The sequence below is a fragment of the Synchiropus splendidus genome, chromosome 8, assembly GCF_027744825.2.
Source record: "Synchiropus splendidus isolate RoL2022-P1 chromosome 8, RoL_Sspl_1.0, whole genome shotgun sequence".
In the NCBI taxonomy this organism is placed as follows: domain Eukaryota; kingdom Metazoa; phylum Chordata; class Actinopteri; order Syngnathiformes; family Callionymidae; genus Synchiropus; species Synchiropus splendidus.
Window position 1 is genome coordinate 15,029,580 of NC_071341.1, and position 12,627 is coordinate 15,042,206.

The window sequence follows — 12,627 nt, forward strand, 5'->3', positions numbered from 1 at the left end:
AGAGTTGTTACATAGTTGAACTGGAAGCCAAATCTGACCCTTGAAGCTGCAGTATGTGTCCTGGAAGAGCTGTGGATCAAGGTTGTGTTACACCCACTCAATGTGGAGGAGCAGGCTCATGCAACAAACCTACAGCGCTACAATACACGAGTAGGGGAAGTACGTTTTGGCAACATTTGTAGCATCAACTGAATTTGAAAAATCGTATCTTTGGCGACTAGTCGATATGATATGTACTGTATCACGATACAGGAGAGGTGATATGTTTCATTGTGATATATTGCAATACTGTAAGTTCTAGGGATGCTCGGATCGATCGGTCACCGATCGTGATTTCAGCATATTCACCGATCACAACCTGTACTGCCAATGGCAGCAACCGATCACTTGTGCCAGCCGGCCCAGTGATGAAGCCCCGGTGGTTGGGATGCATCCGCTCCTTCCTACTCGCTGCTCACTCAGCAGCGGCATGTCTGCTGCAGAGTTTGCATCTTGCAGCACATGCATGGGAAAATGCTGTGCAGGAAAGCGTGTTAAAATGAAATATGCCGTTTAAAGCACCAGCACTCGACTGAGCACAGAGAGTTTTCCAGGCTCATGAAAGTGAGATGCTGGTTCTTTAGCAGCAGGCTGTTAGCGCAGCTGACATTCGGAATTAATTCTTAAGTTCACCGAGCTAGATGACCAGCCTTTCTCAGGTGTCTTTTACGCGGAGACTGAAACGGAAACAACCAGAACCGTTGCCATTTTGGATTTAATTTCATTCATCCATACTCCTTTGTCCAATAAAATATATGTTTATCATCTTTCATTTCGGAATTTGTTCAAGCAATTGCCTTGATTTATTAATCAAATATAATTTCCATTATCTTCAGGCCAACATTCGGTCTCCACCCCGTGAAAATGCATCAATGCCACATCCCTTTATCTAAATAAGAAGGCGGTTTGTCGTTAATGTTATGAGCTACATCAGCAAAATCACACTCATCACAGGCCCAAGCCCACCCTGCCAGGCCGACTCAAGTCTGTGGGCAAGCGTCACTGCTGCAGTCCAAGGTCGCAAGCAAAAGCTCATTTGACCACCACTTCCATCAGTTTCTTGAGAAATTGAATTCGAAGTTGAGATGTCAAATTATATAGCCGATTAGTACCTTCAAGTTAGAGGTGGTGTGCCCATTAAGCGTGAGATGAAAAGGCGGAACAGAAGGATTTATGACCCCAGGCTCTGGGTTTGGTGGACCGTAAGATGATTGAGATCCTGGTGTTAAGAGTTAAGATGTAAGATACACTGGAATTGACGGAGATTTTCTGTTAAATAGGATGGTATAGAGGACAGTGATAAACTGTGACCCTCAGAACTGCTGTCAAAAACGTTGGTCACGTTCCAACAATTGATGAATGTTGATTCACTTTGCTGATATCTCAGTTGCTCTTGCTGTGTGTAATCTCCATGACTTCCCCTTCAACATAGATACATCACTGCCCCTCCAGCTCTATAGATTACTGCCGCGCCGCCGCCCTCAGGCTCCTGAATTATAGATGTTAAGTGAGGTTTAAAGGGTAGAGTTGAACGACCATCAGTCTTCGGAGGCTTAGTCCAGAGAGTCCTGGACTTGAGAAAACTTCTGATGAGTGATTATCACCAACTGGCAAGCTCCAACCTTTCAGACTGCGCTTGCGACTCTCCGAACGAATGGTAATGAAGTAATTTTTTACAGGTGAGTGACTTTTCAACACGCAAACACCCTCCATTCCCCAAGTGCTCGCCCAGACAAATGAGCAAATTCTCACATTAATTGTGCTCTGCTGTTTTCATTATGGGAGACAGAGTTTGAGATTTCTGCTGCGGCTTTTATTTCACTTCTTTCTAGAGACTTTCCACTTGCTTTTATGTATGAGTTTAATTAAAAAGGCCACCTTTAATGTGGGTTTTTCTTCCCATTCACTTGAATGTTTAATGGGCAGCTCTCTTTTGACTAATCTACTCCTGTGAGCGGCCTGGGGTGCACATGGTCTGTTTCATGAGATCTGAGCGACATATTCCTGCAGCAACGTGGACCTTTGTTGAGTTCCTGATTTTATCATGTTGTACCTTCTGTCCGCTTCTCCTGTCTCTCATCACTCCATTATCTCCTCGACCTCCATCTTTTTCTAGTCGTTGGCCAGTGTCATTTTCAATGTAATTGCCACACAAGATTTAATTTCCTTTTTCTTTTTCCCCTCAGCTTTCATTTGACATCTTCAGGTTAAAATATATTGAGTGTATACTGAGTGCAATTTCACTCATATTAATCCATGATTCTATTGTTTTACCTTAGTTAATCTTGCCTTTTATTTATATGGTAAGATACTTATTTATTAATGAAGAATGTATAGATTATGCCTTGTTTAAGGGGCTCAGTTGGGATAAGGCTCAAAGATTTGATGATATTAAGAGTTTATGTTGCCATAAATAAAGCAACAGTTCTTCTATTATAAAGAACTGAAGAGTGTTTTGTTAAGCCAGACTGTATTTTCCCAGGAATGGTCTGAAGAAGTTCACTGTAAACAACATTATAATGAGTGATTATTATCTGTAATTAAGCAAGTCATTTGTTCATTAATAGTTACTGCAAGTTCCTCAATCTAAAGTGCAACCATGTATATTTACTGGATTGTCTTCCCCCTTTTGATACGACGCACATTACTGCGATGAGGGTTGACCCTCCCCTTCTTGTTGCTACTGTACAAGCAATGCTGCTCAGGGCAAAGTGCCCTGTAGACAGAGTCGAGACTTCCTGCATGAGGGACCAAAGTGGGGCAGGTGGGGGCGGCCGGGTCAACTGTGGTACAAAATGTGTCCTCACTGCCGATGAGATCACGATATGCGTTACCGGGATTTATGTTATGTGTGTTACGCTGTGTTTTACAAAGTCAAATCTTTGGCTTGTCCTCAATTTTCACACATCTTTACAGCATTTATAATCTCGAATAAACAGATCCAAGAACGATAAGTTTGATAACATTTCGTTCATAGTTTTTCTTAAATGTCGTGCCTGGTGGTGCATCAACACGCACCTTTCTCTCCAACGTTTCCACCGGAAGGGGGAGCTGCACATTCACAAGAGTCGTCTTTTTGCTGGCATATTTGTTCCATGTGTCGTTAACCACGTGACCAAGAGTCAGAATCTATAAAAGAACAATTGAGTTGTAGAACAGAGAAATGCCCAAAAAGTGAGAAGTTACTTTGCATTAAGCTGTGTAGCTGTCACTTGTCTCCTTTTTAAGTCTCATTAATGTTTCCACTTGGAGGTGAAAATCTCTCCTGCCTCTCTTCTCTTTGATCCCTGCTTTATATTGTGTATTCTCAACCAGCCCTTTCCCCGTCTGTCTTGGTGTGCTTTGCCACGTTTCTTCCCACTGTTTTACCCGAATGATATTTATTGCTGTGACCTTTTAAGCCGAAGCTTGAAGTTAACTACTCCTCTCTTCCTATTGATCTTGTGTAAGGCAATTAAAAGTCCTTATAGGAAAGACTGCAGAACACTCTGTACCATCATGAGTTGGACTGTCTTTCCGAAAGGGATCATTGTTCAGTGGTAACTCTCTCACAGGAAGTTGGATTGGTTAAATCTGGGCTCCCAGATGGAATATCACCGGATCCCTGCAGATTGACTATTAAATCATGGTTCCCACTGGTGATGGTCACGGTTAGCTCGGTCCGAAAACCGCAGCCGTCGTCGGTGCACTCTGTCTCCATATGGGAGGGAGAGCAGTGGTTCTGTGTGAAGAGACGGGTATCTTGTCTCAGGGAGGCCAATGATGTGAATCACTGGAGTGGAGCAGGTTTTACACCGGCATAATCAGCGGCCGGGTGGGGAGCCGCTCTTGCTGACGATGGAAATAAGCTATTGACGTCGTCTGTCATCTGCGAATATGAGCTCTGCTTCTCTCTCCACTCTCGTCTCGCAACAGCTTGCTGTGTCTGATCTCCTTACACTGAGGCAGACGTTTGTCATTAAAATAGTGCGATTGATCTCAGCTGCATTTTGTTTTTCCCTTCTGCTGAGATTTGTACCTCCGCCTCGGAGGAACTGTCGGTTTGTTTGTGCTCCTCTGCTTTTATTACATTAATAGATTCACACATTTTCTGCACAGGTTCAACAGTAAAACACAAGCATGTCTTGACCCTAAAAACAAGCTTCAGGCTTCTTGAATCTTTCCATTTTAAAACTCAAACTTGTGTGGGTTTCCTCCAGTGACTCCAGTTTACTTAATTGATGACTGCTCTGCCTGTCTGTGTTGTTTTTCGTAGTGACCTTTACCTACACCAAGTAGCTAGGATAAAGCCTGCAGCGTATAAGGAACCAAAAATGGCATAATTACAAATAAATAAATACAGATATAAATAAATGCTGAGATAAAAGAACAAATAAATCAATAAATAATAAGAATATATTAAGAACTAAACAGCCATATTTTATGCCTGTTCATATGTTTATTCCCCAATTTTTGCTTGTATTTTAACATTCGTTCATATTTTATTCTTTATTTATTCTTTATTCATATATTTCTGTATTATATCTGCATTTTCATATCTGGAAAAGTAAACATGTACATTAAGTGTGCTGCAGGGAACTGGTTGCGGTTGCCGGCAACCCACTTGCCCGGTGCTGTCAGGTTTGCCGAGTGTGTCAATCCTGCTTCAGCGCATTGATAGGACCGCCCACATTTGCTTCAACTTTTCAGTTGAAGCACAAGTTCCGACTTCCGCAGCATATCCTGACGCCATGTGCAACGTGTCACGTAGAAGACAGATGCAGTTTGGGGTTGTGTACGCTATGGGATGGTGCTCCTTTCGTTTGTGACAATTACTATTTAAAGCCTCACATTTCAGACTGCCTGGGTTTATACATAGCAAGTGCAAATCATTAAAGACAGCTCCTCTAAAAAACACTTAAACCGTTTCCACTTTTTCCTCGTATTTATTTCACTTTTCTCTTTTAAAAATGTTTATTTTTAATCAGCTATTTAGGATGTAGAAAGCTCAATTTCTCAACTCTGTTCCTCCTGTCTACATGAACAATTCAATTCTGCATTTTAATTATAAGTATTTTTTTTTTGTGGAACACACCATTTATGCAAATCTTTATGGTGACATTTTCATGCCCCCGTGTCCCAGATTTTCACGTGTTCCCTTGGAGATATTGACTGGCCACAACCTGTACTACAGGAACCCACTTGCTGGCGATGACATTCTTGACCAGATGAATTTCTAGATCTTTACGTCCAGACTGCGAAAGACAAGTACATTTCCGGTACGTCTTTGGCTCTCTGTGCCCCCAGTAAAGGTGTGTAGCGTGAGAGTGGGAACTGTGGCATCAACAGCTGTGTTGGCTGGTCTTTGGCTTTGTGCCGACACTACTAAAACATCCTGATCATTTACCTTAAATGGCAATGCTATTTGAAGGTATAACACTGGTCCGGCCCGCGGAGTGTTCATTCAGTTTGATGTAACACCAGAGGCAGAATTGAGCGGGTGCCTCCACTCACCTGCTTGGTGCACTTTTGGAGTTGACAGGGAAGCAGGAGCACAGAGAGGTCAGTGTGCAAGCCCTTTAGACTGTGGATAATTCAGCCATGCTCTTCAAATATTTGTCACTATCGATCCGTCAGGAAAAGGCAGTGACTCTGTGTCGGTACAGAGAAGCTCTCTCTTGTCACGGACTCCGAAACCTTCAATTAGTTCGATCCATTCAAATGCTGAGTCCTCGCAACTATCCAAGTGTTCCTGCTGAGTTTCCACAGGCCAGATGGTCTTTCAAAAGTGGCTCCCTGCTCGGAGAAAAAGCATCAGATCAGAGAGAGGAAGAGGCAGAACTCTCCGGAGTCTCATTTCAACCAATATATTTCAAGGTTGATACGGTCTTCAGATTGAGGACAGAGAGGAGTTCTGAGGGAGGAAAAGGAAGACTTGTGTTCCCGCGTTCCGCTGGGCGGTCCAAAAATAACCTGCCGTAAGGTGACAGGGCTTTCTTTCTTTGTCACTCAGAGTGAGCCTCTGTTTCCAGGATGGTGTCGGAAGAGCATTCATGAAAAGCTTGTCTTACAGAACTTTTCATGATGCAGCGCTTAAAGGTTTTTTTGTGAGCCATGCAGCATCATCAGATTTTATTTGGTGGCATTTTAAGCACGTCAAGCGCCTGTAGTCTTTTGATATTGCTTGTAATTGTCAGTGGTGGGAGTAAATTTAACTCTGCACAAGTGTCCTCTCTGGGGCTCGAGGAAAGAATGAACCATCTCGCCCTTTCTCTGTAACAAGCTGGTGAGTTCAATAAAAAATTATGGCATTAGGGAGGCAGCTATGCTCCTGTATAGATGAGGGCTGCTCACATTCAGGGTTAAGTGGTGACTTGCATTTTATTAGGAGATAATCACATTTATTTCTCCTGTTTTCATTCAATAGCATTGACGTGTTCAGTGTTTCATTTTCTAGCATTTGGTTGGAAGAGGCTGGAGGTGTCCCAGCTACTCTGGTATGAGCAAGTGCTATTGCATTTAATTCAGGTATGGTAATGGAAATGCAGAAGTCTTTCCGCCATGCATGCGTGCACATGCATGCCCCTTGAAATTAGAGGGGGCGCCCCACTATTGGAAAAAGACGTCTCAACTGGTCGCAGATCAAACTCAAGTTCACCTCGGGCCTGACTCTGCAGCACTAACCGCTTCCATAACATACATAGCATTATGAAGGCATCTCACTTCTAAATGTATAGAACTTACTGTATGAGAGCCGCGTGAATGAAGCGGACAGAAGTGCTACTCTCCCAACAACATCCACTGTATAATTCAACTCACAAATCCAGCAACCGATATTAAAGTTTTATGCTTGTCCCTGAGTTTGTGTATTTACAGCATCACTCTAAAATTCCTTTCTTTGCTCAAACTTTAGTGTAAGACAAACATGGATGTACTTCAGCAACTATATTCATGTAGTTAGTGTCTTGAGAACTGAAATTTTTTACACCTAGCACAATTATTGAGTTTGTTTCAATTGGCAAAGTCAGATTACTGATGCTGAATTACTGTGAAGTCATTTTTCACAGCCAAGAGACGCTTGTATTTATCATTTTAGGGCCCATCCCGAGTCACAGATCCTTGATCTTGTTTAGTGTCTTTGAAACGCCGAATCGTTTTAAGACAGCAGTGCCTCCTGTGGAGAATAAAGTGCATTTAAATCATTTAGTTTCTTGAAAGCAGCAGGTGATCATGGCTCTGATCTCTAATCCTCCCTTTGATTTTTGATAAGCGCACAAACATCCGGAATATCTATCAACACCCTCGAGCCCTGTATTTCTTTTTAATTCCCCGCTGCTGCACAAATGTTCCAGATCCAATCCTTATTTTATCTCTAGTTTCAGAGGCTTCTAAGTTTAGTTGCAATGGGGATTTGATGGTACAGTCGGCTGGCAGGTGGTCGAATGACGCGCTCAGAAGAGGGAGATTTTTTTTATTTTATTTTATTTGTCCCTCTTGTTTGATGATTAATCGAAAACCATTAGTAGCGAGGGCAAGGTCGGCAATTTTCAGTCTTAATTGGCTTCTTCCCCCCCCACGCTCCTTCACTTTGACATTATGGTCTGCATTATCTCCTCAATGAGAGATCAGGGGATAGTTTATCTGATTGTGCTGTTATTACCACGCACCTGACTGTTGTACAGTGCAGCGTCAGGAGGCTGCGGTCACATGCGGGGCTTTTAAACCTGCTGCTCTCGTATCCACACAAAGAGGTTCATCGAGCGAACTCAGCAGAAGGACGTTTAGAGGTGGCGCTCGCTCTTTAAGCATGGCTCTCGGCGGAGGTTAGATCTGTGGGGAGATGGACATGCAGAGATTTAGCAAGCAAATCCTCCCTCCTCTCGATCCCCCTGCAGGCTCGGGGATGAATGGAATCTTTATGAGGAGCCGGGCACAGAGGCAACACACTCAATTAAAAAGATCTGAGGGGATACTGTACTGCGCGACGCGGGCTTCCCCTGACCCCGCCGCTAATATCTGAACTCGGGTGTTTGCAAGTTCAGCTGGTGGAATTGCACAGGAGGTGATCCATCTAAAGCTGCCATTGCCAGCACTTGCCCTTCCCCCTGTTTGCCTTGTGCCTATAGTGGGAGACCCGTCTGTGACGTCTCTGCAGCACGTTATGAATTCCTTCTTTGTAGAAGTGTGACACAATGTATTCTGTACAACTGGATTACGAACTGGATCTTGAACTGCTCGATACTACACTCGAAATATTTGTCCCTGATTTGTTTACTTCTTTACATGTTCAGGATAGTTGGCAAAACAAATGGATAAACATACAGACAAATCAGTAAAAAACTTCCATATGTTTGTGGTGTTGTCCAAACCATGTAAGATTGCCGTCTCAGGAGCTCTAGTGGTCTGACACCGCACGCTACAGCCACATTGGACCCCATGGTGCATTTATTCAATGACGGTGACTTGTGATTCTGTTTCAGTGAAGCACATTTCCATTTTTCGGAAGAAGTGTTGCGTTAGTTCATACACATTTCAAGTTAAACTGAAGTGTCAAGGGCACTTTGCTTTGCTGGCAGTCAAACATATTACAATTTTAAATGATGGAATACATTTAAAGGAGAAAGTGTTTGTGTCTATTCGGATGTTCAAACAGGTTTTTTTTTTTACTCTGTGGAGTCTGCCAGAAGAAGAAATACTGTCCATTGTCGATCCTCAATTTGCTCTCAGGTCTGAGTACTTAAATCACCAAAACCCATTTCTGAGCTCATTAAATGTGACAGACAGGTTACAGGATTTAAGGGTCGTCAAATGTAAATGAAAGAGACGAAGACAAAATGGCAGACTTGTGTTTGCTCCATAATTCCGTCCCTGTGGGTCGGTTAGTCCATTTTTGATTGAACGCGAAGAGCCTTTGGGGTGGTGCACATTGTTTGTGCAGTCAATGTCAATCCTGAGTTATGTGACTGTTGCAGACCGACCTGTTTTCAAATTTACTGCCTTTTGAGCCAGAAGCATGAATATTATCGAGCTGTTGATTTACAATGAAAAATACAAAAAACATTATTGTGGGGAGCAGATCTGTGTGGCCCCACAAGGTCAGGTCTGCACATTATATTCACTCATTCCTCTTTATATCTTTTTGAATATGTACTACACAACGTATAAATATTTAACAAACAGACTAAATAAGATTATGCCTGTAATAATGAAAAGATTGACAGCCTTGAAAATATAATTCAATGTTTTTTACTCTTGAAAAAATGAAGTGTACTCAAAATAAAATTTACGTTTTATTATCATAATTTAACAAGATGTCCAATTGATGTCTTATTCTTACAAATATACTTAACATTTTTATTTTTTCATCAAAATACATACCACTTACTCATTTTCAGCATATATCTTTCAGCAATATGTAGTATGTAGTATACAGTATATGTAGTACAGTGGTACCTCGGTTTTCGAACATCTCAGAATTCGAACAAATCAGAGTTTGAACTTTTTTTTAAATTTTTTTTTTTGCATCTGATTTCGAATGAAAATCCAGAACTCGAACGCTCCCGAAAAAAGCCGGGAAAAGCAACGTGCGCGGACCGATCAGCTGACCCACAACGTGCTTTGTTATTGTGTATAACGCAGCCTCTGTATGCAGACGTGTCCAGTTAGCTACATTTACTGACTGTTTTTCCTTCATATTGAGGTGTGAAACCTTTCCTGTCTCCGCACTGGACCGTGGTAGAGTGTCACAGGGGAGGTGCTCGCTCTCCACACCTCCGAGGCTGGAGCTCACTCCAGGGTTTGATGTCCTGTTGTGGGCTGGAGCTGGGACAGGGATGAGGCGAGTCTGGGACAGAGCGTGACTTGGTTTATGACTTTGTCACAGCCAAACTGCACAGAATATAATATACAATAGTTCATACAAAAGGTGTGTTTCAGTGGTATTTATCGGTGTATATATATATCAATACCTAATACATGAATACTTACATATGCTGCTGCATTTATGAGGTGTTTAACACTCGCATTTTATTTTTGTTAAGGGAGCGATTCATTCCTCTGTGTGAAATTTAACTGAAAGTTTAACTGGACTGACGTCATAAGAATAAGCTCAATTCCATGCACATATTATCTTACTGCATTATCTGATTTTTCCCTTTCAAATTATGGTTCTTATTACAACATATTGCCGATCTTACAGTTTTGCAATATATCGTATCATATTGTATCTGTGTATCTGACGATGCACACCACTAGTTACATTGTTGGATGTATTTTGAAGCTGGTACCTAAAACACTTTCCAAACCACAAGAGTTAATACTGTCCCTTGAGATGTTTAAGCTCTTTTTAACATTGACCTTCCTTCTGGACCCTGGAGAATGTGACAAAGACGCTGTCTTTCACGCTTAATTAGTTAATAAGTGCGTCTGGATGTGCTTCTCAAAACGGTGAAGCCAATGATGTGGCCATGAATTATATATTAGCAGAAGTCTGGATTGTTGTTCGAAGGTCATTGATTTTTGTCTGTGTGTGTGTGTGTGTGTTTCCTTCACAGACCTTCGGGAGATAGTCTTCATCATCCAGAGTCAGAGTAACTCCTTTCACGCCAGGCAGGCTGAGAAACTGAGGGACCATTTAGTCAAGCAGGCGGTGCAGCTCTCACAGGTGAGATCTTTTTACATGCTTTTGTTTTGAAGCTCCACTATGTTGTGATGTTGCACATGTGTTTATTTTCTTTCTCTGGATACGGAATATACCGTACATCAGAGGCTGTGTAATTGACCGTATTCCCCCTCTTGTAATTGTCTCTCTACCAGAGTTTGCTGAAGCACTTTTATTTTATCACTTGTGGCAAATATAAACCCAGGACTCTTTGCTGGATTTGCTGTTAGCCACACTATTCTAACTAAGTCGCCGCACATCTTTATGTAGTTATTTAACAGTAAATAATACTCCTTAAAGCATTAATTTGGAGAATTTGTACTTCTTTTTCTCAATAGTAATATCAAGAGAATAAACCACGTTGCAATTGGGATTATTGTGCCTTAACTAAAATCAAGGCAGACGTTTCAGTTAATCGTGATTTTCATTTTTGGCATAATCGCGATGGATGTCAAACTCAGTCACACAAAGGGACAGCATTTTAGACACAGCCGAGGTGGCTCATTACAATGTTACGTAAGTTTGAAAAAGAGTGTGAAAGTGGTCATTTGGAGGCAAGATTCAAAGTGAAACGTTCCCGTGTTTCGTGTCCCTTTGATCGCCATAATGTTATATGTTTTCAAATCAATTTGATATATCTGTGCTTGAAACAAGACTGTTGTACAGCAAAGTTGAACACAGCTGAATTTTCTAGGGATCATGTAGTTTTTGGTGTGGTTTAAATTCATTTGGGGCAAGAGTATGTCTATAAAACTCCCCTGGTTACATGAAATGACATTTTGAGGCAAATTTCGCCCCCAGGCGTTTCGACCCATGTGCTTCATACAAACCCATGGAGATGCCAAGAAATGACAAGTGAAATCAAATCGGAGTTGTAAATTGAGGTACCAATGTAAAATTAGGGTTCCTCCCAAAGTTTGTATTTCTTTATATGTGTGTTGTTTACAACAGGATTCTTTTTCATTTATATTTTCTTTATAATTTTTTCACACATCTTCTAAAAAATAGTAGCATATAAAAATCCTTAAATCGCTAATATAAAACACTCTACAATTTTTTTCTATACACCATAATGACCAACAATATCTTCATAAAAACTGTGAATGCTTCACGCCTGTTTGTTTTATCAGCTCAGACATGGAGCCATTGTCCCCACCGTGGATTTATGTCTCATCTTATTTCGAACCGCTCAACTGTTTGTTTGACCTGAAGGTTGAAGGAGTCTCCATCCAGTGAAATTGCTCTCCATGTAATTCATCAGCGCCAAATATAGTATTCCGATGAGTTTTCGCCAGAACTATTGTTTCATGGCTAATGAAAAGTGACACCACTTTCTACAGGTAAACAAGCTTAGTCACGGCAGGATTCATTTACGCTAATGGACATTGAATTTTATAAGATAAGACGCATTCATCAATGCCACCTCTTGTTGTGACCTGACATTTTAATATCTGTTGGATGCAATTACACAAACCCCGTCAAGTCCGCCGAGCAATTTTAATCAGCCGCATCCCTGAGAGGCGCGTTGTCAGGCTGAAAGCTTTTCAGAGTCTGATCGCACGACTGATGCACAATATGAGCTTTTGTGGTCTGGCCATCTGCATACAAGGCCAACCTTAATGAAAAAAAAAAAAAACAAGCTTCCATTTAGAATTCACGCCGTGTTATTTCGTTTTGGTTAACAACTAGCAACCCATGCTAATTTATATAAATGGCACTGCTAATATGGAAACACATTTGTGGTGTCCATTTTCAGGGAGAATCATTTTCTATAGTCTCAAGTGTCGCCTCATTTTGAGTCGGATGAATGGCAAAATGTGAGCGCACACAACTGCTGCTATTTCTGTCTTGTCTGGGAACTTCTCAAGACTGAAGTGAGTTGTTGTCCACTTCAGCCAGTCTTACCTCTGATATCCCTGGTCCTAATTTAGTAGCATGGAGTTGGTTTT

The 12,627-nt window shown here is 41.6% G+C and overlaps 1 protein-coding gene across 1 annotated transcript in view; it reads left to right on the plus strand.

Moving 5' to 3' along the window:
• Window positions 1-12,627, plus strand: part of b3glcta (beta 3-glucosyltransferase a) — a 79,466-nt gene that overhangs the window by 37,365 nt on the left and 29,474 nt on the right. Inside the window, exon 4 of the mRNA XM_053872748.1 lies at window positions 10,572-10,681. Coding sequence (XP_053728723.1) covers window positions 10,572-10,681 — 110 coding nt within the window. The remainder of the gene's footprint in view (window positions 1-10,571; window positions 10,682-12,627) is intronic.